The sequence below is a fragment of the Plectropomus leopardus genome, chromosome 16, assembly GCF_008729295.1.
Source record: "Plectropomus leopardus isolate mb chromosome 16, YSFRI_Pleo_2.0, whole genome shotgun sequence".
NCBI lineage: Eukaryota > Metazoa > Chordata > Actinopteri > Perciformes > Serranidae > Plectropomus > Plectropomus leopardus.
In genome coordinates, this window is record NC_056478.1 from 19,898,325 (window position 1) to 19,926,125 (window position 27,801).

Here is a 27,801-nt window from a genome sequence, read left to right on the forward strand (position 1 = left end):
TATATTACTGCAACCTTCAAACTGTTAATTCTAGGGCACATTTATAGTAGAGCACGTCTGTTAAGACGACAGAGTAAATCTAGACAATTTAGTCACTGGAAGGAAACCTAAAAAATCTAATGGGAGGGGTTTGACATGTGTTTTTTATTAATGGCTGCTCCCTTTCCCTCAGAGGGCAACAATAGCACTCCGCTCTGGAAGGACAGTGGGATATTGACAAGAATGACTCTGTTAAACAAGTTTTATTGAAGTTCGATGCAAGCCAGTCGCATTTCATTACAACACACAGGTTTACAAAAATAGCACGTTTCCCTTTTTGTAAGATGTTTATTCAGTGATATAAAAAGGTTATTTATGTGTGTATCATTCGACCTAAACCCTTATAAGTCATTACTCTGCCATCACAAGTGTTGATGGTGAAAACTGAGGCTAATGTGACGCCCTTGTTGCATAACAACAAATGCAACTTTGGTGATTTTTCCTTTAATTACTTGACATTTTAATCATTATTATTCATTTACGTATTGAAAGATTTTCATGACCTCCCCGACCTTTATACATCCGAAAAGGGATTTGTTCAACATTTTATGAAAAACAGTTATTTTTGTTTTCTTCCAAAGTTGGAGCAGGAGCCAGAGACAATTTGTTTAGGGCCCTGGCACACCAAGCAAACAATTGGCCATTGGTCAATGTTGGGCCGTCTATGAAAAGCTGACAACCTAGTTTTTTGCGGTGTGTCCTGCACCGTTGGCACTAGTTGACCCTCGTCGGCTGTTTTTAGGCAGATTCGGCAGGTTAAAGCGGTATCAGAGGCGTCAGAGCCCATTGTTGAATGAGATCACTCTGATGGGCAGTTAAGCTCAGCACACGAGAACGGAAACTGGAGCGAGGAAACAAACAACCTAAGGCAAGAAGAGGGCGTGATCAAACAAATTTGATATATTAGGTAAGAGTATTCTTTTAGGGGCCCCTACGTACGTCACATTTTTTACACCCTCATTTCTATTGTTTTCAGTGGAAACACGTGGCAGACACGCTCATAAGCCACGGTGACAACATTGCAAAACATGCACGTTGCCTTGAGATAAACAGACTTCGACTTCTGGAACACAGCAGCGCTCAAGGTTTGTCCTGTAAAAAGGAACAACCAATCACAGCTGGCAGATTTCTTCCCTTTACTTCCGTAAATATGAGTCTCTGAAAAATATCAAGAGGAGATTGGGCCCGGGTGTATTTCCCCAATGTCCTCGCAAAAGTGTCAACAGGCGTCAACAAGAAAGCTACTTTCTTCATTCTTACAGCAACAATAGAAGCAGATGTTGCGTACAATGTAAGACAAATGTCAGCACAAATTTAGAGGCCAAAAATTCTCCAATTCTTCAAACAAAGATCATAGAAGTTTTGCCCAGAAGATAAAAGAAAAGTCTTCAGAGTACCTGCTCTGAAATGCCATAAGCAAACTTTACTTTTGCACTTTAAGTACCACTAAAGTGCCATTCATCAGAAAAGGAAGAATCAACGTGTACACAATGTAAAAACAAAACTTTTTTTTCTGTACCCATACAAGAGTGCAAGGGAGTGTAAATCTTTGAGTAGTCTGGACGGGAAAACGTCACCACTTTAGTCCAAATCTGTGGTTAATAGCTCTCCTATTTATTATGCCCCAGCCGGCTTTGGCGGCTTGACAACAACCTCAAACTTTCAAATTGGCAGGACTTCAAAAATTGCTGTTTTTTATTCCTATTATTTTCCGAGACAAGTTTTAAATTCTGGTAGAATCTCACACTATGTCGTCAGGTATGGGCAGAGCTCGATGTCTTTGGGTTTTCTCTGGCTTTGGTGAACAAGGAAACACTCATCAAAAGTAGTAATGAGACCCATGTGTCAGGCAGTTTTCTTTCTTTCTTCAACGAATTCAAAGTCCGTCCAAACACAGTCCATTTCTGGCCTTTCATGATCTTCTTTCTCACTTCTCAACAACAGTTCAGTTCTGTTTAGACCTTCCTCCTGGTTCATGTCATGTGGCCATGTCATATTGTTGGGGGAAAGCCTCCTTTAAAGCCACCTCTTGAATTTGATTTGTCACATTTGTCCATAAAGATAAAAAATCTCAAATGTCTTGCATAATCCCAAAGAAATAGATTATTGTAATTCCAATCCCTTCATCAGTCTAAGAATTCTTTGTGCCAGAAAAATCACCTCTGAGTCCTCGTCCTCGTCTCTCTTTCTACTGTCTCTTGGACCCAGTGGCAGGCGTCATGGTCCGCTGCTGGGTGTTGGTCCCAGCATGGGAGTATGGCAAGCCTGGAGGTCCGGGGGTTCCTGGTGGCCCAGGTGGCCCGACTGGCCCTGGTTTTCCCCTCGGTCCTGCTGGTCCAATGATGCCCGGTAGTCCTGCCTGACCCTGGATTCCTGGAGGCCCTGAGGGTCCTGAGGCACCATCTAAACCTGGGAGGCCAACCTCACCTATCTGGCCCTTCTCACCACGTGGTCCTGGCAGCCCAAGAGACCCTTTAGCTCCTTTGTCTCCTGCTACCCCTCTATTGCCAGCGGGACCTACTCCACCTGGGGGTCCTTTGGGTCCCACAGAACCCCTCTCTCCGGCTGCTCCACGGCTTCCTAAAGAGCCTTGGTCACCTTTGCTCCCGGTCACTCCCCTAGCTCCTTTTGAGCCGGTCTCACCACGGTTCCCTTTTGGACCTGGAGGTCCAGGAGCACCTGTTGAGAGAGGACGGTTAACTTAAGTTAAAAAATAAAGTCACTCGAAGTGTTTTTCAAATACTGCTTTCAGAAGAATGACGAAGAAATCACAGTGACCTTGACCAAATTCTGATCAGTTCATCTATGACTCAAAGTGGATATTTGTGCCAAATTTGGGGAAATTCCCTCAAGGTTTTGAGATATGAAGTTTACGAGAATGACTCAGACTAGGTCTCACTCAGTGATGAATGAAGTACCTGAAAGCCATACTTGAGTAAAAGTGCAGATATCTTTTTAGAAAATGACGTTAGTAGAAGTTAACGTCGCCTTTTAGAATATTAGTTAAGTAAAAGTCTTTAAGTATGTGATATTTACTGTGCATGAGTATGAAAAGTTGTTTTATGACATTAAATGTGAATATTTAAAGTAAAAGTACATTTAAATGTTATTAATAATAAAGCATGCAGACAGAATTTGTGGGATTATGAAGATTCTTTCTTCTTAACATCATCTTCTTCATCATCTGAAAAATGGAGTATGCATTACATTTGAATAAAAGCAGGATCTTTTTTAAAACTAAAAAAAAAAATATTTGTAGTCACTGCAATGCGTAGGGGAAAAGTAGTGGTGTAAATGTAAGAGTTGACATAAATATAAAATCCCAAGTTAAGTATAGATACTCACAAAAAATACTTGAGCATTGTGACAAAGTAAAAATACTTTGTTACATTACGCCACTACTCACAGTCACCTTTGACCACCAAAATCTAATCAGCTCATTTTTAAGCCCACAGGGAGAATTGTGACAAATATGGAGAGATTTCCTAAATGCGTTTGTGAGATATCGTGATCACGAGAATGAGTCGGTAACAAAGAATGGACGGACAAGCTGAAAACATAATGCCTCTCGCCGTGGCTATAGTTTAGGAGGCCCTGTTGAGAGAGGGTGGTGAGGTTACGTCAGAAAACAAGTGCATTTCTTATATGACAACATTTACTGTACCTTTTAGTATAGTGAAGTTCTTAATGAGCTGGATATGGTGAACATCTACGAGCTTCATCTCCTCCATCACCATGGACAGGTTCCTAATGTCCATATCCAGTTGAACATTCAACAACATGTTTTGCTGCCTCAGTGTGTCGGCCAAGCGGAGGAGTAACAAGACTGTGTTGTTCAAGTTCTGCACAAAGAGAGAGGGGGATGAGGATAAAGAAAAAAGAAGAAAAACCAGAAGATTACAGCCACGCCTAAAGCATAGCCTATACTGCCAACTTCTGACAATGTTACCCTTTTTGGGAGCCTAGTTTACTCATTTCAAACTAGTTAACATGCATTTGATTTCTCGGGCATTTCACAAGTTTGCTTAACATTTGCACAACAATTTAATGGTAACACAGCTAGAAATATGTCATCACACAATTTTAGTCCAGCAGCACATGGATCATCTGACAGAACTTTATATTTAAGAGGCATGAAAAAGACAAATAATCACAGACATGCCAATGAATTAAATACATGAACTGAAAGTCAGATAAGCAGTTTATGATAAATGTTGAATGAAGGAAGATATTTGCCTCATCAGATCAGAATGAATGGCTACCCATATAAATGAAGATACGTGTAGAGTAGGTCATTATATCAGGTACAAATATCTGTAAAAAATGTAGAGTAGTACATTCTTTGAGGCAAAAATGCCGTTCAGAATGGATTAGTACCTGTACAAATGTGGAGTAGGTCATTTTTATCAGGTACAAATGTCTATCAAATGTGGAGTATGTCATTATGTCAGGTTGAAATATCTATTAGAAAAATCTACTGCCTGCATACATGTGGAGTTTCTGTCACTCAAAAATATCTATTAGCATTGACTACTGCCTGTATAAATATAGGAAAATGTAAAGTGTACATTATGTCAAAAATAAATATGTATCAGGATGAACTACTACCTGCATAAATGTGGAGCAGGTCATTCTGTCAGGTACAAATATCTACCAGAATGGACTGCTACCTGTATGAATGTAGTTAAATGTAGAGTAGGACATTCTATTAGGTACAAATACCTACCTACATACGAACTACTATATCAGTTGTTCATTCATCAGTTTTGTCTGATTTATCAATAGATTCATGAGCAAGAAGAACAAAATCTTCTGTGTGAGCTACCTGTAAATCTTCTGTGTGTCTGCCCATGCGGCTCTGGCAGGACGAGCTCTCGATGTTAATGTACTTGTACATACTCTGGACGTGGCTGACTGTGGCATTGATGCTGGAGGAGATTGTGTCAATCTCCATGGAGATGGAGTTCAGACGACCATCCAATGCAGAGAAACGCTCACCCGTCCGGTTTTCATAGTATCTACAGAGGATGAGGTTGAGGATGGTTATTATTAATTTTTACTTTTCATGAATGATAATACTCTTTTTTTAGTGTGTCTGTGTTTTAAAAGTGTGTGTGTGTATAATATATGTTCATGGTGTTGTGGGGACACCAGTTTACAATGTCATACTCCTGTCTGAGACAAAAAACCCTAAGTCTTATGTTAAGGTCATGGTAAAAGTGTGGATTAGGCATGAAAGTTTACAGTTCACCTCGAGGATGTGTAATCCAACACAATGTCCTCTGATGTGCAGCAGTACATGTGTGTTACCTGGAATGGTAGCGAAGGTCATGCATGTTTTCCTCGTGTTCATCCATGAAAGACGTCGCATTGTCAAGCTGCATCTGCAGGTTCATCACCTTGAGAAAATTCAAACAATTTTGGATAAAAAATCCAGACTTGTCGTGTAAAGGCCTTAAAAGCAACACCAACAGAACTCTTAATAAGTCTGTCTTTTTCCTACGCAGCAGTTTGTGAAGTTTGGGACGAAGAGTGGTTAACTGATCTGCCAAACTGATCAGAGCTAATTATGATCAGATTGGATCGATGAACGGGAGGAGCAGCTGCTGCAGAGACAAGTGAATGCAAACTTTTACAGCCAGCACAAAAAACAGTTAAGTTTCACTTTCACAGTGCCTAATGTTCTGCTGCTCCATCTGTGCCCAGAGTATGCTCTATTCTCCAAGAGTATGGTGCAATGAAGAATACAGGGTTCTTACCGATAGTGCTTCAAAGAAAAGGTCCAGCTCCAAAAATATAAAATCAATACGTGTTGGAAGATGTTTTGATCGTGGCAAGCTGCCACAAATAAATAAATGTGTGGGGAAATCCTGCTATGACAACCACACAGTAACTAACCAGTTATTTGCTCTGAGTTGATATTTTTAAGAGAATTAACTTTCATCATCCTTTTTCTTTCCTACTTTTCTATTTTACAGAACTGATGCCGTCATTTAAACAACATTTTTCACATTAAAAGCCTTCCAATCAAAGCAGTTCTATTTTGTAAATAATGATACACACACACCTGCTGGGTGAGTTCATAGTACACCTCAGTGGACATGGCGATTCTCTGGTGATCTGCTATGATGTTGTTCTGAAGGAAGCGCATCGTTTGCGTGGTGCTGCTTGTGTTGGATTTGAGGGCGCTCAGAATTCGGGTGTAGTTTTGCCAGTCGCTGGTCAACTTTTGAAGGACCAGAGTCTCCTCATCTGCTTTTCTCTGCAGTGCATCAATCCACATTGTACTGGAGAGCAGAGGGAAACACGGGTGCACATGTGAAGTGCAGTGTTCACATTATTTTGCTTTTTACAAACTACTGAAACTGCCAACAAGTGTTTACCTAGATTTTTTCTGTTAAACCACTACTTTAACTATCTAAATTATTGCAGGAAAGGAAACATAAGATATTTTTGTGAATAAATCCTGCACATACTGCAAAAAATATCATCACCATATTAAAATGTATGAATTTCCAAACAACAAAAAAATATCTGCTAAACTCCATTGATTACATCCTACTGTAGGTTTAAATCAGCAGTCCAAGCTGTGCTTTTTTCGTAAGTTAGGCTCAGAGTAGACAGATAGCTTTGTGTTTTACTCCTTTGTTCCAGCTGTAGGTAGTCAGTGGAGATTTTCTTTTAAGAATTAGGAAGTGTGTTCTGCCACTAAACTCGCTGCCCTTTCCTTTGTTTTCCCCTTGCTGGCTCCTCCTTTGTTAAACATTTCTGTGTGTAATTTTGCCTGTAACGGCACACTAAACAAAATATGGCAATGCTTGCCTGATACATGAGCTTCATGTTGCATATCTGACCCCTAGCAATCTAACTGGTTTGCAAAAACACCTGAGTCATCTTCTCAGTTCAGATTATTCTCTCTTTCTTGCATCTTTTTATTTACCTGAGAGCCACCGTTGTGTTAACTTGCTGCGCTGTAGCTTTGATGTCGTACTGATCCTCTGAAATCTTCTTCATTTTGTCTTCGGTTTCCTCAATCACATCTTTCCAGCCCTCCACACGATCCAGGTATCTTTCAAGCGACTGGTTGAGAAGTTTGATCGACATGAGGTGGTTTTGCATGTCGTGTGTCAGTCGATTGCTGGTAGTCTTGAGGGTGGTCTGGGTCTGGGAGGCCTGGTCCAGGATCTGGAGGGGGATTCAGAACAATAAAGGTAGGGATCAGACATGAATGGAGTCATAGGCTGCACCCGTTTTCCATTTGCTGTTTGTTATTAAAAGCTCAAATGTGAGGATTTGCTGTTTTCTCCATTTTATGTTTTAAAATGATTAAATATCTTCAGTATTTGGATGTAGGTTGAAGTTGAAGGTTGAACAAAGCAAGCGACTTGAAGGAGTACCTGCTCCTGTCCCAGTATCATTCTCTGGATATCTTCAAACTCTTTCTTCAGCCTGCTGATCTCCTCGCTGTACAGAGTCACATCCAGACAGCCTGAACAGTTTGAGGTGGAGCTCAGATCTGAAATAAGGGGAGACACAAAGACAGAAAGTGAAAGACAGGATGGAAAAAACATTCTAGATGTCTGTATATGATATATATATACATACCAGCCTTTGGTAACCATATGTGTGAAAGAGAAAAAGATCCTTTAAGCTCCCCTGACATCATACTTAATAACCCGTACTGCTTCACACTTCATGAAGGATCTAAAAACAGCTGGTGTATATTATTGCTGTCGGGCAGAAACCATGTGTGTCTAAAAGCTACTTTTCAGAAAATTAAAAGAAAAAAATATGGTGTCATCGTTGAGTCCAAGTGGATGTTTATGCCAAATATGATGAAATTTCTCAAGAAAGTGCTCTTGAGAAATTACATTCTCGAGAATGAAACGGACGCAAATTCCCAGTGACCTTGATGTTTAACTGCTAAATTTTAATCAGTTCATTATTGAGTCCAATTGGATGTATTTGACAGATCTGAGGAAGCTCCCTCAAGGAGTTCTTGAGATATTGCATCTATGAGAGTGAGACGGACACAAGGTCACAGTGCCCTTGACCTTTGACCACCAAAATCTAATTCATTCATTGCTAAATCCAAGTGGGCATTCATGCTGAATAAATTCCCTTAAGGTGTTATTGGGATATCACATTCACTTGAATGGGAGGGACAGACAACCCAAAAACAAAATGCCACTGGCCATGGCTATTGCTTGCGGAAACTGTTAATCCTTTCTGGTTATTTCTAAAAACTGAGAAGACTCTTTAATTGTTGTTGTTTCCCAATAATGTTGAGACCCTACGAGGCCACCTTGACTTCACTTTACCTTCTATTCCTTGTTGAACGCTGCTGATCTTCTTTTGGTAGACGGACTCCTCCTCAGACAGGTTGTCAACCTTCCTAAACACTGGAGGCACACCAAAGTTAATTAAATTGTTATTAATGTTTCTTTTTTTTTATCAAATCACATATTCTTTTGTCTTAAATGGTGATTTCCCTTAGTTTCAGTGAACGAACACTATTTTGTTCTTGTTAAAGTCAGTGTAGGTCAATGAGGAATTAAACTAATAGCTTTAAACACACATATATCCATGAAGAATGGTTCTGAAGCCTGAGGAGTAAATACAGAAATGATTAACATCAGCAGTACCTTGGTGTTAACACGATAAAGGAAGTATTTAAAGAAGTACAAACAGGAAGTTGTAATTTAAGCCCTGACAATAAAACATGTAAAGTTTTCATTAGCTAACAAACGTAACCAAAACAGTGATGAATGATGGTTCAGCCAGCTGGTCAGGTCCTGCTCTCCCAACATATTTCCCCAGAGAGCAACAACAATTTAGTGAGTGTGAAGTTTTGTGTGGACAAGTGTACATTTGTGAGAGTGCTAGTTTGTACAGTGTGTGTTCACGTCCTAAACCCTGACTCAGAGGATTAATGCAGGTCTGTTCCATAGTGTGTTTGCTTATATAAATGTTTCCACATGCACATACCACCTGCTCTACTGTATTAGTTGCAGTGACAGTGATGCTGAACATGGCTTAAGGCTTTTGTTAAATTCTGTGCAATAATTCGTAGGCAATATTCTTCTAGACTGTGTGCAATTCAGCCACTACAGATTCTTCACATGCATTACCAGCAGTATTTGTTTTATAATGTCTTGGATGTGACGACTTGGAAAAATGTATTTCACTCCAAACAATCCTTTGTTCCAGGAAACACAGAGCGTGTTAAAAGTGTTACCTTATTCCACATTCTTACTTAACGGATTGTTGCTGAAGAATTTGTTTTTTTATAACACAGATGTTCAGCAGGGAACAGAAAATCAAAGGTTATTTGTTTCTGTTTTTACTTGTGCACATGCATAGTTGAGAGTTGCAGCCAAGTGAAATATCTTTTGTGTTTATACTTAAGTTTCCAGGGCTTTGGTGTTGTACAGCTGTGCTGGAAGTTGAAACAAACATAAACCAATCTCTGTTCCTGTGTGTAAAGCATTATAAGAGCAGCAATTCTGTGTATGTGGTGCGAATGTTAATATGTATGTTGGCACACAGTTGGGTACAATGAATGTTTGTAAATGTTTGTTTATCTTTCGATGCTCAATTGTGTTCGCTGATGCTCAATATCCTATGAAAAATATTGACATTTACAAAATGATAATTATGTTTCCCCAGGACATCGTTCTTGTCTACAGGATGCTGAAATTCTCCATCGAAATTCAGGATGATACCTCATCTTTGTGCAGACATTTGATTTGGCAATAAAAGGTCTCATATTGTTATCATGCTAAACATTTACCTGCAAACATCCAACAGCGGTATCAGTTTAACTCTTCTGTCCTCACTATGTATGTACATTAACATTATCAATATTATTGGCAGTAAACATCTGTATGGTAATCCCACTTTTGGATAATTTTCTCCTTTATACCTCTTTCTGATAGATATTGTTAGCAACAAACTGGGATGAGAACAACAAAAGCAGAAAGCAGAACAAGTCTGGTCCAAACAGGTTGTCTATTCTTCAGTGAGAAGTAGAGTTGAGTTTTTACCTGTCAGTTTGATTATATCAATAATAGTATGTGTATTGTTTTTTTGGCAACATCACCAGCTGCTCCATACTAATGTAATGATAATTGTCATGATCCAGATTTTCATCCCTAAATATTAGACATGTTTAAAAAAATTTTTAAAAATTAAATTAAAATTTGAAAATCTCACAAAATGGCTGATGTACCAATGACACAAGCCCAGACACTTGCCACACTTTTTTTTGGCCTCAAAAACATTGTTGGCAATGTAGACACGAAGAAGGCAAAATGAGAGTGCCAATATTGTTGCGGGTAAGTGTTTCCAGGCGTCTATTTTCAAGGGTGTGATGGCTGCATCCTGAGTCGAACATTGTTCAACTTTTGGAGCACAAAAACGCACAACACATTATGACAAGGATAAACCAATCACAGCCAGCAAACATCTTTTCTTCACTTTTTTGTAAATATTCGGCTATGGTAACTATGGAGGAGAAGCTCATCATTTCAGTGCACCCTGAGCTTTAGTTCTGAACTTGAAATTTCTGGTGAAGAGGGTTATGGTTGCTTAGCTCGGGCTGCCCCTTTAAAGTGGGAGATTCGAATCATCAGACGGAGACCTCTCAGTCAGCTAGGATTGCTTCAAGTTGAGCCGTCAAGTTTTTCTTTTTTTTCTAGTCAGTGTGCTGTGCACTGGACTGCTGGGGACGTTTTGAGTTTTAAGTTTGCTGCGGAGTGATCACTTTCACACTACTCTTTGATTCAAGCAGCTGGGGCACGAAGGAGATACTTGGCATGGAGGGAGAGAGAGAGAGAGACTGCTCTTCTGCTTAGAAGTGGCGAGAGTACAGCTCACAACAAGTTAATATAATACAGTCTTTGCCTTCTGTATGATATCTAGAGTCGGCAAAAAATGTTGCACATTTGCAATCTGCCGTTGTTTACTATATTAGATAAATGCAGCTGTCACAATGAACGTCCTGTGGAGCCGGTTCACACTTTAAAACTGTATGGAAAAAAAAAAAGTTGAATATTTGTATTGAACTGTCAAATCCATTTCCACTGAGATGATTCTGAGTTGAGTACAGCCCTATGCTTAAAAATATTAGAAGCTAAATGCCTCTGGGCCCTGGGTGCACAAGAGTAGCACCCAGCGACCCACCTCATGGTTTCCAGATGGAGTAAGCTGCTAAGAAAGTCTGCCAGTAGTGGTTGCTATGGCAACAAAATGTCCAACTGACACTAACAGCTGGTGGCAGAGCTTTAGTGAACTTGTACAGTAGGTCGCATGTTTTCAACATGTGTAATTAAATAATATTTTATTCTCTTTTGTGCCTGAATACGAGCCTGTTCACGTGCTGTGGGATTTCACATCACTCTCAGAAAGCCCCTCTTTCTCTCTCTTTACTCCTGAGATCCCTGAACGGCAGTAAAAGATGAAGATTTACGGCCTTCAAACCCCATAAAATGTGATGTTAATGTAAAACGCATCTGTTTGTGCTGAGCAGCTGTCAGGTAAAACATGGCACACGTGGCCCGGAACCACAGTCATTTGATCTATGGGAGTTAAATGGACTGTATTTTATTAAGACACACACATACATAGGAAAGTAGAGTCTGATCTTTTCCCGTGAAAAGCCCAGTTTTCACTTTTCTTAACACGTACTGTCAGCATTAATCAGTGGGATTGCCATACTAATCACAAGGCTGTTAACTGCATCCAACCTGAGAGATTAATGGCCATGTGGGGCTGTCGGCAGATAATATATTGGCTATTTTTGGCTTACACACTTACTTCACATGATTCATTGATTGCAACTTAATGTTAAAAAAACTTACCAAGTGCTGCAAGCACTGCAACAGTAATGATGAGGAATGCAACAAATCCATACAGGACCTTGACAGCCAGCTGGAGAGAGTGGCTCTGCTGGCACCTCATACAGCCACCTCTGCTACGACCTGAAAGAACAATGATTTACAATGACGCAGAAATACTAACAAAAATATCAGAATATGATAAGAGTGTGCACTGACATTTGATTTAATTTGATTATTCAACCTTTTAGAGAATCATCATATTGAATCCATATAACCAGTGGTGGGAAAAGTATTCAGTTCATTTTCTTAGGCAAAAGAAGCAATACAATATAAACTAAAAACCACAAGAAAACCACTAAGAAAACATCTGGGCATGCCCCCCCCCCCCAAAAAAAACAACAATTAATTTATTGTCATAATTGTTACTGATTATTATGTTTATTCAACTGACTTGATGTCGCGTTTCAGCTCCACATATCAGATCATTTTAATGTCATGTGGTTGAAGTGAAGCTGATTTTTTAACTGCTCTGATAGGAGTTTAATCTTTGACAATGCAGCATACTTGATCAGATGATCAGACGATTATTTACTTCTGAAATAAGTGTGTTCATCATGGCAAATGCATAAACACATAAAAAGAGTGGTCAAATGTCTACACAGTATGTCGCTGATGAGAAAAAATTACATTAAGCAGATAACATTATTTGTTGCTGTTAGACACGTGTGTGTGTGTGTGTGTGTGTGTGTGTGTGTGGCCTTTACCTCTAAATGAAGGCATTTCCTCCTCTCCAGTGAAATCCTCCTCTGGAAAAAAAGACAAGGAAAAAAATGTTAACAAGATCATTTCAAAACACTATGCTCTACCACTGACAAAATACATAATTCATGGAACGCACAAAAACAAAATAAACGTTCGTAGTGTTTATTGTCATGTCATTTTGATCAGTGAAGAAACAAACAAAAAATAAAGACAAAAAAACAAAACAAATAAGCAAAAGGGAGAAAAAAAACTATTAATCACATTAGTGCAGATCAGCGATAATTTCTTTTAAGGGATACTTTGCTAATTTTCAACCGGATCTGCGTCACAGAGGCGTGGGGAGTACGTGCAGATTCATGGTGATAAGATGCACCCGTGTTAGCGGCGCAGGGAACTCCCAACCCGAACGGTGAGCAAAAATCAGCCGTATAATGAGATATGTCATTTTGCGTCAACTATTGGATTTTGGCTGGCAGACCAATGCACCTGCACACACTCCTCATCAAGTCAGTAACACAGACCTCACAAAGTATTTCTATCAAAACAGTTTACGCAGCTTATGTAGACAAACTGTAGAAAACTTCCCTCCATCTTGCCAGTGCCGTGATATCCCTAGATATCAAACTATAAAACTAGGCTGACTGAATTCAAACCAAGATTCTGTTATTGCGCTGCGTATTACTTGCCTAAAATATTTTCAGACACATATCTTAACGCCCTCTTTAGCTGTTTAGCTGTAGCGAGAGTTTGTGAACAGGAAGTGGATGCCATACGGCTTCCTGCACAGTGAAAACGGAGGCCAAAAATCTGAGAGTACTGCGTTGCCTATTTCTTGCTTTAAACGTTTTCAGACACGTTAAAGCAATTACTGTAATACAAGGTCATTTGTTACCAGACAGCTGTAGTTGTGTTGAACGAACGAGTCTGATTACTCACCTACTAGCGAAAGCGTTTATTGGTCTGGTGCGGCGCACTGCATTTTGGTAGTTGTAGGTTCTCTACGTCTTTAACAAACATGAATGCCACAGCTCTTTTCCTGTTTTCTCTGTTCATGTAGCACCAGTTTCATAAGTATTTGCGTCTATCTACGGCATAGAAGGCGTAGTTTTATGTGAGGACCCTCTATATATCAGAGAAATATTTCTTTAACAGATGCGACATAGACTAACCTCTGCAAACAGTAGTTGTAAATGTGTTACAGAAATGGTTTGTCATTTTAGGATTAACATAAACTAATTGTTTCATCTCACTTTCATAAAAAAAGCTAAACAATGGCCGATTTTTATTTCACTATAAAAAGGAAGACCTTTCAATTGCTCACTTAGGCTACTTTTCTCTGACACCTCTCAAGATAAATCTTACAAGATTCTGTAAGGGCAGCAAATAAATAACACAAAACTGTGGACATTTCAAATATATTACTTCCCAATTGATTGTACCATATTTATCATGTAGTGATGTGACAACCGTGTACATTTATGTTTCTGAGACAATAAAAAAAAATCCAGATCATTACCTTTGAAAAGCTGGTTCTCGTATCCACCATAGTTATCTGCCAAATAAAGAAAAAAAGAGAGAAACAGAACAGACATTTAGCTGACTGAAACCAATTCTGCTGGAGCCACCAACAAGTTTTAATACTCGTGTCATAACTCATAAAAACCAGCTGCCTCACAGTCCCCCACAGCTGCCCCCTGAAGTCACTGTATAGTACTGAGCATGTCAAATGCTATCTCAGCACAATAAAAAGGAAGGGTTTTGTTCAGCTCCAATGTTTTCTCTGCTCACTCAGGAGAAAACAGCCCCACAGTGGTGCGAAGTATGAGAACAGTTGTTGGTTTTGTGTGGTGATTGTGGTGGGAGTATTGTGTGTCTGAGGAGGTTGTCATCACACAGTCTTTGCTGGAAAGGACTGAAATGAGAAACATGACGTCCACAGAATTTAACCAGAGAGGCTAATAAACCACACAAGGCGAATACAATCAGCATGTTTTCATAACTGTGTGAAACAGCAAATGACATTATATAACACTTCATTAACTGTACACCACACCTTATAGGCACTTTCTGTTTAGGAAGCAATCACACTCAGTAGAGGAGCAGCAGAGGCTTTTTCTGAAGGAAAATAACTGTGAAACACATTCATATATACTAACAAGCAGGGAAAAAGAGGCTTGGCAGGTTGGTGAGTAGCTGAAGAGAGACAGTTGGACACTCTGCCATGGTGCTGTGTCGATATTGCCAGACGAGCTGGCCTTAAAGCAAACAGTGTCAGACTGCGGAAATGTTACTGTATAATGTAAAGTATGTGGTCACACATGCGACTCCAGACTGGCTTCAGTGCTGCACCTGAAAATGAGCACAGCTAAATGACTCTGCAATGACGCCTCTGATGGTGGAAAATGTGTTGACTGAGTCTAGACAGATGTGATGTAATCTTAAGGAATATTCCACTAAAAATGTATGCTTCGAGTCCACCTGTAAACTAAAAAGTGAGTCTGAAAAGCATTAGGATTTCTCCTTGTTGTGTGTAAAACATTTATTAAACAGAAATGATGGCACGTTGAGTATCTTGTTGCGTAAGAGGCCACACGCTACGTTTTCAGCAGGCTTATTTCTATTGTTTTCTATGGAGGCACACAGAAGACGCGCTCAAAAGCCACGCTGACACAGTAGAGACGTGTGCAGCTGTGACGAGGAACAACCAATTACAGCTACCAAATATCTTCCCCTTCCTCTGTAAACATCAGTCTTGAAGTTGATCATTTAAATGCAGGGATAACCAGAGCTTTACATTTCTCCCACAGACCATAAATTAGGCCCAACTCACACTTAAGAAACCCCCGGAGGAAGATCAGCTCTACACTCAGTGTGCTTGATAAAGAGGGCGATGATACAGAGCTTGTTATGGTCGCTTAGCAACCTCACACAACCTGCCTTCACACTCATGAGAGTTGGCATAAAGTGGACACAAGAGAAGCACCCAGCGCCCAACCTCGGATTTTCCAGGCGGATAAAGACGCGGCATGTGTACGGCCCCCTAAGCAGGAGTACGGCAGGGTTTAATTCAATTTCTCTTCAAAGGAGCTTTACTGGCATGGGAAATGCATTTTTATTGCCAAAGCAAGTGTGAAATAAAACAAAAATGTGAAATAAGTGAACATCAACCAGAATTTGGTTTATATTATTTGTCGCTGCTGACTGAGTAACACCTCTGACACACCCACCAAATGAAAGAAAATGCACCCCAAAGTTTTGCTACGGTTTTCAGGTTGGACGACGGTCCAACCTGAAAACCGTAGCAAAACAGCGCACACTTGTTTTCAGAGTGAACATGCCCCTGATGCATAGAGTGTAAAAATAATTGATGCTGCTATTGTGACATCATCCATTGGTTTTTGGACTCCCAATCTGAAGCCTCTTGTTCAGCATTTTGGCTGTCGTCATCTTTGCTATTTATCTAATTATTTTTTGGGAGCGAGAAGTGACCATGTTTTGGCAAGAGGTTGGCACAGTGGGGGAGTGAGGGGCGGATCTAAATGAAAGGCTCTATCATCAGACAGCCTGTCAATCAAAGCAGCCTGCCCTTGTTTATGCGTAACTTTGGCCCTTATTAAAATGTAAATGTGTGAGTTATATAAACATTAACCCCCTGTAAAGCTGTTGTGAATTTTTAAATCAGCTATAGAGACCAAACCGTTTCTTTGTACCAGGCTGTAAACATGCTGCTGTGAAGATGGGCATTTTAACATGGGGGTTTATGGGTATTGATTTTCAAGCAAGCCTCGGGTGGTCATTCAAACAACTGCAGTTTTTGGCACTTCAGCACTGGTTTCATTTTTAGAGGTCAGTGGTTGTCCTTAAATCAGACTTGCAATAGCCGATTGGCAGCAGCTGCTCATTCATAGGCTGCTTGGCTACCAGCTAAATAGTGACATCCAATCATATTCATTCAAATACCTCGTACTTTTTGGTGAAAATACGGGTAAATATTGGAACACAGTAAGCATACCATGGTCTGACAGGAAACCAGGTCACTGGGTTGAATCTAATTGTAGTTGTTCTTAATCTAAGCTGAATAAATCTACTGTCACATGCATGAGGATTAAGCTACAAACTGTTAAAGAGCTAAAGGGTGACTTCTGTTGTCTGTCACTGCAACTGTGTAATTTTGGTCCCTATAGTGTGTTTTTATGTAAGTGAAAAATTGGTGCCGCTGTAAGTGAGGATTTACTGGTTTACATTTTGAGTTGTAAAAAGATATTTTATTTTTTTCATTCCATTTCTCGGGCCAATACAAAATGTTGCAAAATAATTTCTGAAACCAAAATGTCTGCTGTGGATCAATATCTGTGGTTAACCACATAATCAGCTCAACATGAAGAGAGGTCTGGCTTCTCATGAGGAACAAAAAGGAGAGAAATGGCTTGGGAAAAGAATAAAATCAGGAGCAGTTGAACACAATTTCTGACGAAGATCTAAATTATGATTCTGATGTGTCAGAATCATAATTTGTCATACATAATTTAGATTGTTTTTTAACATGTATAAATGTTATCATTCCTTGTGTACTTAGCACATCCACACCAGACTGTTAGAGTGCAAATATTCAACCTAATTCTGCATATTTGAAATTAATTCAATAAGAGGAAAGGTTTTTCTTTGGTCTTTGAGAGGCAAAAAACAGTCTTCGTTTAGTATTATGGGATAGGTGGTGACACAAACAGGGATGAAACTTGAGAACTTCAATTTTAAGTTTCCACAAATGAACTCACTGTTTAAATTTAGCTTAAACCAAATAAAGAACACACATGATATTTTCTCCAAAAACAATGCCAGTAAAGTTTTGATAGAGAAAAGTACACTTGGCCTGCAAACACCACAATGACGAAGATGTTTATGTCAGTCAGCGGTGGAGCAGCTGAGGTCAGATCTAAGTCACAAAAAACTGAGGCTGACATAATGATGAAGGGAGGACAGAGGGAGAGGAAAGTGGCAGGAGAGGAGACAAGGATGTTGAAGATACGAGGCAAGAAAGACAAAAAATTACATGTCCAAATGATATTTTTCACAAGGAAAGCAAGTAAGCTGACCTGCACAGACTCCTCCTGGGTTACACTGAGTGTGTTTTATATGACACGAATAACCTGTTTATGATCAGGTTTTTGGAGTATTCTGTTTACGTGTTGGAGCATGTAAATGCCATGTCCTGAGGGTATTTGGTCCCAAATGGTGGGTGGGTGGAGAGCATCAAGTGGCATCTTCAAAAAAACCAGGACCCACAGGTTCACACTGACTGACATCTCAGTCTTTCACTGTTTTTCCAAAGAATGAAAATACATGACTTCAATCTGAAAGCAGTCGAAGTATAAAGAGTGGTTCAAGTAATCAATATGGTAAGGTTATTAGTTACGTTACGTGCCATCATTTTTCTGGTTTTCAGTGGAGAATTTGTGTCCCATATGGTCTAAATCCTGTTTCAGAGACTTTCCCACCCTGATTAAAATACATGTCTGGGGGAAAACTGAATTTTTGTCATTTCTTGGACTTCTGTGGCATGAAACTGGTCAGATCGAAATGTCGAAATGTCAGCACATTATTTGCTATTGAAAGCTGAAATTTCAAAATATCACCATCAGTATCCACCCTCATATATCTGCCTGTTCCTCGTTTATGTTTCTCCTCCTTCACCTCCCTCCCTCTCCTTTTTTCTCCCCTCATGTTTTCCCTGTACTCTCTGTGGAAATAACCCTCATGTCTGTCTCGTTAGTGAGGAAGTCGACCTGTCCAACACTCACAGAGCAGAACTAAGCTGATGTGACAGCAGCACAACATGTGGCCCCTACCAGGTCACACCTATACAGTCGGGCAATGGCAAAACACTGTGAAACTACTGAAAACTGTACTTAGTTCAGTCTAATTCAGTGAACACACTCGTTCTTTGTCAAGTTTACACTTGCTTGTGCACTTGGTCAAATGTGTGGTGGAGCAAAGCATCTGTGAAAAACCTTAATATCCTGTTTAACACATTACACACTTTGCTTTTCTGTTACTGAGAGGGATCAAACCATTTAAAGCCACCCTTGCAACAAGGTCTCAATCCACTGGTTTTGATGTTATTTTTCTAAGAAAACTGCATTAGGAGAAAAAACAACTTCAAGGTTTGAAGTAGTTCCTGCAAAATGTGGCACTGCAAAAACGCAAATCCTTCCTGGCAGTCTTGGCAAGATGATTAACAGAATTTAAAGAAGAACAACAACACACATTCAGACGCAAAGATTTTTGCTTACTTTTTCCGACTGCTTTAAACTTTTGCTTTTATCATTGCAAATTACTGGATCATTTTATCTCTTCAGGGCCCTAAAAAGGATTGAAATATAATGTGGCATTAAGAAAATTATGATGATATTATGATAATAATACTTTGTCCATGCCTTATGGAACAGTGTGTAGGAGTGTTATCTGACCTGATGCCCCTATTGACAGGACGACATTATTTTTTTCTGCCCTCCTAAACAGTTAACATAACTATTGAAAAATAAATCTTTTTACTGGTGTGAGAACACTATGGTTTAGGTTGGGCTAGGTTTAGTTAAAAAGTCATGGTTTGGGTTAAAATAAGAACTCTTTTAATGTTAGGGGATCTTTGTACTGGGATGCACTACTTCAAGAAAACAATGAGAAATCTAAAAATGTGTTCAGGACCAAATTCAGCAGCAAAAAAAAAAAAAAGCTTAACATGAATTACAGGGACAACAGGGATAACTGACCGATAAAATGCATCTGTGACCACAGTAAAATTCAGAAATACAAACTATAAAACGGAATACATGGATTATTTGCAGTTTAATGTTGTTCAGAAAAGATCTAACCAGACATGTTTTCTTCTTCACATTTATCCAGACAGGGAGGCGGACTAAGGATGGAAAAGTTTCACTGCAGTTTGAAAACAGACTGAGAGCCGAGCAAACGTGTACTTATGCTGTGACAAGAAGTAAATATACTGTAAGGATGTGTATTTCCAGGAAAGCCTTGAACAACTGAATTAAACAAAATCAGCAGAGCTAAACATTTCCTAGAGTTTTTTCTCCAAAGGATACAGTTCAGAATGGTGGATAATTCAATAAAAGTACAAGGTCAGAAAAATGACCATTTTTCCAAATTCTGCTAAGAATACTTTTTGTGATTTTCTATATTACAAGGCTATTTTGACACCTGGTCCCTTGGTTTTATAATCTAAATATAAAGGCAGCTCTCCACTCAAGGTCAAGGTCACTGAAGTGAAAACAATACTGCTACTACACACAGAAATTATACCATACTATTAAATTTTGTATTTAGTTCAACAAGAACCGCATTCCATGAGTATGCGGACACCCTATGTCACACCAATATCATCCTCCTTAAAAAAAAAAAAAAACTGCTGGCAAAAATCAGAAGTTTTACACACTGTAGTGATTTTAATTCAATACAGCAACACCTCTAATGGTTCATCAGAGATTGTCAAGTCACTATCACAAAGCAGACAACACAAAAAAAACATAATCCATCGCTCAGGTGGTTGTGATCTACATGATGTCGATCTATTCTCAGACTCTCTCCACGCTCTATTTAAACTGGAAAGTTGTAACTTCCAAGTTCCCTGTTGGAAATTTCAACTAAAACACCCACTAAAATCTGTTTTTTGACTTGGAAAGTCAGAAGACTCTCACCAACACCAAAACATTTCCCTGGAGGCGTCCATCCTGGTTTACAAACTTGCTGCACTGGAGCGTGGTCAACCCGTGTGTGACAACATTTCCAGCTCCGACCTCCAAGGTAAATGGAACTCGGTCTCATTTGTCTGTCCCCAAATTGTAGCCACAAACAGCACAAAATGTAGCCTTTTGTGTCAACTTTTGGGGTGTCTATTATGTTAATTATTAAATCTCAGGAAGGCTCACCTCCCCACAAACAGGTGGCATTCATCATACTGAAACATTCAAGTAATGACAAGTTTGTGCAGTTGGGAGAACAATGTAAATGTGACTACTCTTGCATGAGCAACCCTTATAGTAAAGAGTAACAAGGAATGCAAAAATGGTCTCATGTAAGGCCTAATGTCCCATAAAAGGATAATCAGCTCACAAACAAAAGCTCAACAAAAATGCCTGACAAAAATATTTAGTAGGAGCTTGTTGTGGTTCCAGTCAGTATACTGCACTGTAGGTTGCTGGTTCAGGTGTACAGTGGACCAGCCACCACAACTAAAAAAATTTCAATGTGGGTTGCCCTCCAACCCTGCCACCACCAGTACAGACTCAAAAGAGTAGGAGCTGATCAAGACACTTACCCGACCCTTTTTTTTCTCTTTCAAACTCGAATCTAAATCTTATCAAATCGTAAAACTAGGCTGAATATACATGAAGAATATGTTCTCAAACACATTTAAATGCCTCGTTTTGCCATAATGGCGAGAGTTTGGACTAGAAGATAAACTTTATGAAATACAAAAAAATAAAAACTACAATATTAGGATGTTGTTCTTCACCTACACAGTCACTTAGCCTTCATCCTTTCTCACCATCAGACCATTGGTGTATGTGAACGTAGCACCAGGCCTCTAACTTGAGTCAGCTAACCATCAGCACCACTTCATGTTTGTGGTTCCTCTGTGGTGGTTCATTCTCAGAGGTTTTTGGACTTTCCAAACCCCTTCCCCGCCCTGTCCCCCCCTTCCATTCCCCCTCTGGGTTTATATTTTGCCAGGGGATTGTGCAAAATGTTATCCTTGGTGAATAACATGCCCTGAAAGCCCTTTAACCTCACCACATCACTCCATGCTCTGATTTTACATGCAGAAGGAAATGCCCTCTACACACGTAAAGATGCATAGATTAAACAAGTCGTGCTTTTTGATGTTCCTCTCGTTCATTAATTCATTTTAGTTATGCTGACCAGAAAATCTCCCTCAAGAACCTCAGCAAGTCCCAGCCTTAAGTGAAACCAGGAGTCCAGAGATGGGCCCTGCTCCAGATCAGAGCGGAGGTCTTGACCACAACTCGTAAAGCCAAATGAGTTGCTCTCCAAACCTCTGTTGACATCCAAGCCATTTAGGTGCCCTCTGACTGGAATGTGTGGTCTTTTTGCAAAACTATAAACGCCTGGTATGTGTTGCTGCAGACTGCGAGGCTGAAGTTATGGACGAGCCATTACAAGAAAATGTTCTTTTATTGTGGTTTGCCAGTGAAATAGGAGATTTTCAGAGTCACGATCCCATAAACACATCATGCTTTCTCAGGAGTAAAACCACTTTGGACAGCCAGGCTGAGACACAAAGACAAGCCTGGTTGGGTTTACAGGCCTTCGAGGCCAAAGGGCGTGTACAATATTTTCTAATGTTTTGAGTGGGTTTTCAGGCCTTTCCCTATTTTCTCACTTGCCCCATACATTTCACATGATCACCCTACTATAGGGACTTTTCAGCTATACATAATAAAGATAAGAATAAGAAAATCTTTTCAAAAGAAACGTTTGAAAGTTTCTTTATGGACCTGAATCCAGTTGCATCAGCTTTTAGCAAAGACACATTTAGCTTACAAAGCAAGAGTGTTTACCAAAGGTGATATTTCAACCCAGTTTCCAGAAAAAATAATAAATAAACGAACATGATACATTTGTACGTATTATATGTATCATATCAACTTTTCTAAAGTGATGTAGTATTTGAGCTATAACTTCGTCATCAGGAGGTGGAGGAGATGGTAGATGGCATGACACCTAGGCGAGATGCCTTCCGAGCAGCAGACAACTTTCAATCGCCATTTGACCAACAATTAACAGAACCATATGGTTTTTAGCTTGTTATCAGTGTTTACAGTGCCTTTTTGTTTACAGCGGTAGACAGCACCACTCGCTTTTTTTCCACTGGGTATACTGCCACAAAAAGCAGTTATTTTTTAACAAGACATTGCTGGGTTACCAGACCAGATAGTGCATTGAAAAGTTGTTGATTTTTTACCAATACATTGCTGTGTTTCCAGCAGGGACTGTGGCTCAAAAAGTGGTTGACTTTTACTGAGACACTGACAGCTACTCCAGTTGTTTGTTTATAAGACAAAACTTGATCTTTTGCTAACCATAACCAACTGTTTTTTGTGCCTAAAACTACCCACACATTAACCACAGCATTCTTAAAACCAGAAATTTTTCGACCTATCCACTTCATAAGAACGTACAAATGTAACAAATCCATGGCTAGAATTGCCAATGCCAATTTTTTTTCTGGCAATTTGGTCGGATATTTTATACATCAGTATATTTAGTTAGTAGTGACTGATTGTGAGTAACTAGCTATATATTACCTGTTCAAAGTAATGACGTAATGGGTCAAAATGCTGTTCAATAATTATGTAAATCAGGAAGATTTGAGATTGCATTTCATAAAAAATAACACAATTAACCTCAAACTTACAAGTTTATGTAAATAAAGTTAGACTAAATGACCAAAAACCGTTAGTTAAATTAACATTTGTTTTCCACACAATCTAAACTGTGAGAATATAACTAACAGTCCGCTCAAAACATATCTCTTAGTCCCTAAACTTATATTTTTGAAACTTATGCTACCTGTTTACTTCCTGTTTACTGTTTGTTTTTAAGTTCACAATGCTATAGATGTTTCATTACAACCAGTTCACATGAAACTTAAGTCCATCTTAAGGTTTTCATGGTGCAACCTGATCCAAAAAACCAATACTTTGAATCTAGCATCACTTAAAAAGGACTTAATGCAAAAAGTTAGTGATGAATTTACAAATTAACCACCAACCACATTATGAGGTTTGTGTGTGGGATAATTGGTATGTGCACAGAAAAACTGTTGACGAGATAGAAGCCAAAATTGTCTGGAAAATCAGTGTATGCTGTAACATCAGTGCTGTCCTTCATTAGAACTAAGGAAAACTAACAGTACAGAGAGGTATATAAATGGGAGTTTCCATATACCTTTGGCCTTATCTGTATAAAAGTTATATAAACAGCACTACCAATGATTAAAAGTAAATCAACTTGGAAAAATAAACAGCTGCTTCTATATATCTAACACTTATTTCTTCTTGAGTAAGTGTCCAGTTGCTGCGCACTCAACATTTTTATGCGTTTGCAGCTGGAGTTGGTGTGAAACCAGGAAAAAGTCCAGCGGACATATTTCAGATAATTAATCAAAGCGGGCAAAAATAAATGAAAAAGTGCACGCTGGATACAGAAAGAACAAGTCAATATGACTTTTTCCTTGTTCTCCTTTCAATCCAAATTCAAAATGCTTTGACTGTAAATTTCTAACGCTGCCAGAGCAAAAGTGGAATTAAAAACAAGAAAATCTGCCTCTTATTCTGTACCTCCTTTCTTTTCTCCCCTTCCCTCACTCTTTCCTTCTCTGTTGCCAGCCATACACCTGCCTCATCTCCTCTGACTCCCCTCCCCTCAAGCCCTGTTAGGAATGTATGAGGCAGCATGTTTAGTTCTGGTCGGGCAGGGCTGAACCCGCTCTCAGCAAGACTGGAAACCACATTAACAGACCTCCTGTACTGTTTGGCTGAGGAGAGTACTGTATAAGTTCTTGGGAGTCAGTATGTTGTATCATCTCTTAGCTTGTGGCAGTTTCTCCACTTGAGATCGGACGGGAGCAGATACAATATCCCTGCTTGAATTTAAGCTTTAAGCTGATTTGATTTCCTTTTTTAAAACTTGTAAGATTTCCTTGATTACTTGTAAAAGGTCATGTAAAAGAAAGTGAAATCCAAATTCATACTCCCTGCATTTAGAAAAAAATGTCAAAATGGCACTAAAAACCAAGAACCTATAGCATACTCCAAATTAGAAAGCATATTGAGCAACTAAATTATTGAACACTAATAACCAACGCAATAAACTGCACTTAAACTACTACTAAACTACACTAAACTACTGCACTTTTGCAACTTTATTCCATAGACTGAAATAAGACAAACTCATTACGTAAAAACCTTTACAATCCTACTGCCTGGTTTTCCTATTATGAAAATCATTTCTACATAAGATGTCCATAAACCAACCTGAAACTAATGAACTAAATATTCTCAAAGAAACACCCACAATAAGCCAAGAGCCCTGACTGGGGTGAGGAACTACCTGTGCTCACGTTTCACTTCCAAAACCACACTGCAGAGCCTACAGAAAAATGCAACCTCCTACTCATGATACCACTAGGTGGCTGTATTTTTTTTATCATCAAGAAGAAGAATTTTGTTTAGAAAACTGTCAAAACTGTCAGTTTTTTCTGACAGCTTTTTATTCCGAAAACCCCATTTGTCCAAAAAATTTCCCACTGGACAAAAAGTCCCTTTGTCCAACAGCTCATTATCTCAAAAACAAACTGTGGCTTTGAAGGCCTATTGCTCTGGAAAATACACACACCAAACATACCATCATACCGTCCTAGGTGTCAATTTTTTTGCCTATATGTTGAAGGCATGACCTTCCCTACTTAAGAGCGAGTGCTCATGTTCTTCTATGGTTAAATTGGTTAGGCTTCGGTATGAGGAGTGAGATTGGTTAGGGTAAGAATATCAGGGTAAGCCAATGAGAGGCAGAAAAAATACCGCAGACAGGCTGACTGATTACAGGCCTTGAATCTTTCTAACTGGTACATTTTTTCATTATCAGATAAATGGGCCCTCAGAGCAATGGATGTTTGTTTTCGGGATAACAGGCTTTTGGTTCAATGAAAATTTTTTTGGACTATTAGGGTTTTGGAATAATGGGGCTGTCAGAAGAATGGCATGCAGGGTTGTAAATTAGTAAAAGCCACCAGCCAAATGCCGATAAAATATGTAAGCGGCTGCTAGATTTTCTACTCATCAGCCAAAAGCAAAATGGTAATCTATGGATGGCTGGTACATTTTGGAATTCAACAGCCACCATGGCAGGTGAACAAAAAAGTACCTTTCCAACCCTGATGGCATTGCACCAGATAAACTGAAAAGTTAGCACAATCACTGTTTGCTAAGCCCCGCCCCCTCGTTACTGCTGTCTGCTTTTTGTTTTTGTATAGCACAAATACAGTTCAAAAGCGATGGCAGATTCACTAATTTACTTTTTCCTTGATTTCTTACAAAAGGTAGCCAAAAACAGCTTTTTATTTCCAGCTTGAAACTGTCATTCCTCCCAGGCTGAGTCGATAACTGTTGCCAGCGGACTGTATCCGCTTTGGCTAGCAAGCTAATTAACATAGCTAAAGTTCCCAACTCCTTGAGTTAGTTGAAAGTACAGGCTTCAGCTGACTTTGTTTTCAGCTGACTTGTTTTAAAGTGAGAACTAAGTAAAAAGGATTTTACATTTAAATTTAATGGCCACACAATATTGTGCTGAAAGACTAAAAACTACACATCTTTACCAGTTTATGATCCAAGCTAACACAAGAAGCAGTATTGTATTTGTATTGTAATGCAGAGCCAATTAGTAATATTCACAACAGGAAAAGAGGAGATCAGACTGTTATTTCATTCTAACAGAAGTTTTTACATTTAATGTTACCTGTTTGGATGAGAGTTTTATAGTGAATGGCAAAGTGAAAACAGCACCACCACTGAAACTGAAACGCCATCCACGAAAACTAAAACGCCATCCCTGAACAAAATCCAAGGAAAGACACAAAGTATTTAAACAGCTGAAAGACTACAGTTAGATTTCAGTTAACAACAATAATAAATACAGGAACAATTCCATCATATGCCAATTACTTTTTGTAATGAATATGTCAACAGGTCTCAAGATCTTTTTTCAAACAGCTACCCCACATGTGGGTTTTATTCCTGCTCCATCTCATCCCCTCTCTTTTATCCCCCTCTTTTCCCTGTATCCTTCCATCTGTGTCAGCCGTTAACTTCTCACACTGTACGTCTGGGAACCATGTACGAGCCCCGGCCCTCTTCAAAGACGGTGGCAGCTCTCCTTTCATGCCATGTTGTGAAAAAGCTCAAATTCAAATGTTATGCTTTCACTCGCCTTCCTCTAAAGGGGGATATTAAGTCAATCTGCGGCAGATTGGCAGGGCTCGAGAACATTTAATGTTTTATGAAACAGGGTTGTGGTGTGCACGCGCACGCACGCACACACACACACACACACACACACACACATATGAGCGATTTAAAGCTGACTGATCAAAGTCTCACATCCAAGAACAACAAACCGGCACTTTCTCAGGATCAGCACCGCCAAGTTTCACAGCAGATGAGAAGCATATGTGGTCGCTGGTGCCCTGTGCAGGTGCCTACTTGCTCTCATGCCACAATGACAGATACTGTTCCTGTGTACATTTGAAGTGTTTTCACACTTGCCAATGCATTGGTAAGAAATGTTTTTTGCATGACAAGAAAGTAATGTAACAGGATATTTTACAGGTGCTCAGAATTAAGAAATCAGAGACATTACACTACCTTTCATGATTGCGCACTCAAGAATCCAACAACTTGTGGTCTAATGTGCCGATGCTCAACTTGCAGGTGGTGATATTGCAATCCTCTTCACCTTTTTTCCCACAAAGCAAGTGTCCAGGAATAACAAAGGTAGTCAAAAATGTACCTCTGAGGCGCCAGCAAACTCATTCATTAAACATTTTCCAGTTTTCCATAGAAAGAAGAAAGGCCAAAGTCTCAAAATATCTTACTTCCACATATTGGAAAATTGGTGAACAACAGGCTAACCCTTCACAATTCAGCCACATTGGACGTTATTCCATATGAACAAAAAGAAGCACCTCTGCAACCCAAGAAAAACTGTCTAATTTTTAGATTTTTTTCCAATATTCTTGCAAGTCTATCAGTGCTGAAGGAAACTGGTCAAAGCTCCTCTTAAGTTTGGAACATGTGTGCTCGCCTGCAGCTTTCTGGCATCATCCCTCTCCCATCCAGAGCCTGAGGAAACTGAACCTCCTCCGACAGAAACCATGTGCAACTTAAGAGAGGTAGGGAGGAAATGGAGCTAGTGGGGATGAGGAGAAAGAAGAAGGGTGGTAAAAAAGAGAGAGAGAGATGGGAGGGGAACAAAGAAACTGGAAAAATGAGGGAGGGACTGGAAAAGGGACAGGGTGAAAAAAAAGGAAAAGGGAGGGAGAGGGAGGGTCCATGTGTTTTGTTGA

At 39.5% G+C, this 27,801-nt stretch overlaps 1 protein-coding gene across 1 annotated transcript; it reads right to left on the reverse strand.

Annotated features, from left to right (window-relative positions):
- Positions 1-227: 227 nt before the first annotated feature.
- scara3 (scavenger receptor class A, member 3) lies at positions 228-27,594 on the reverse strand. The gene is made up of 12 exons (XM_042504099.1): positions 27,101-27,594; positions 14,158-14,193; positions 12,644-12,685; positions 11,901-12,020; positions 8,361-8,441; positions 7,437-7,555; positions 6,980-7,224; positions 6,107-6,326; positions 5,350-5,438; positions 4,865-5,057; positions 3,704-3,881; positions 228-2,718 (listed from the first exon to the last, which is right to left on the reverse strand). The coding sequence occupies exons 1-12, from the start codon at positions 27,105-27,107 to the stop codon at positions 2,228-2,230; spliced, it is 1,821 nt and encodes a 606-aa protein (XP_042360033.1). The 5' UTR covers positions 27,108-27,594; the 3' UTR covers positions 228-2,227.
- Between the last annotated feature and the right edge of the window lie 207 nt (positions 27,595-27,801).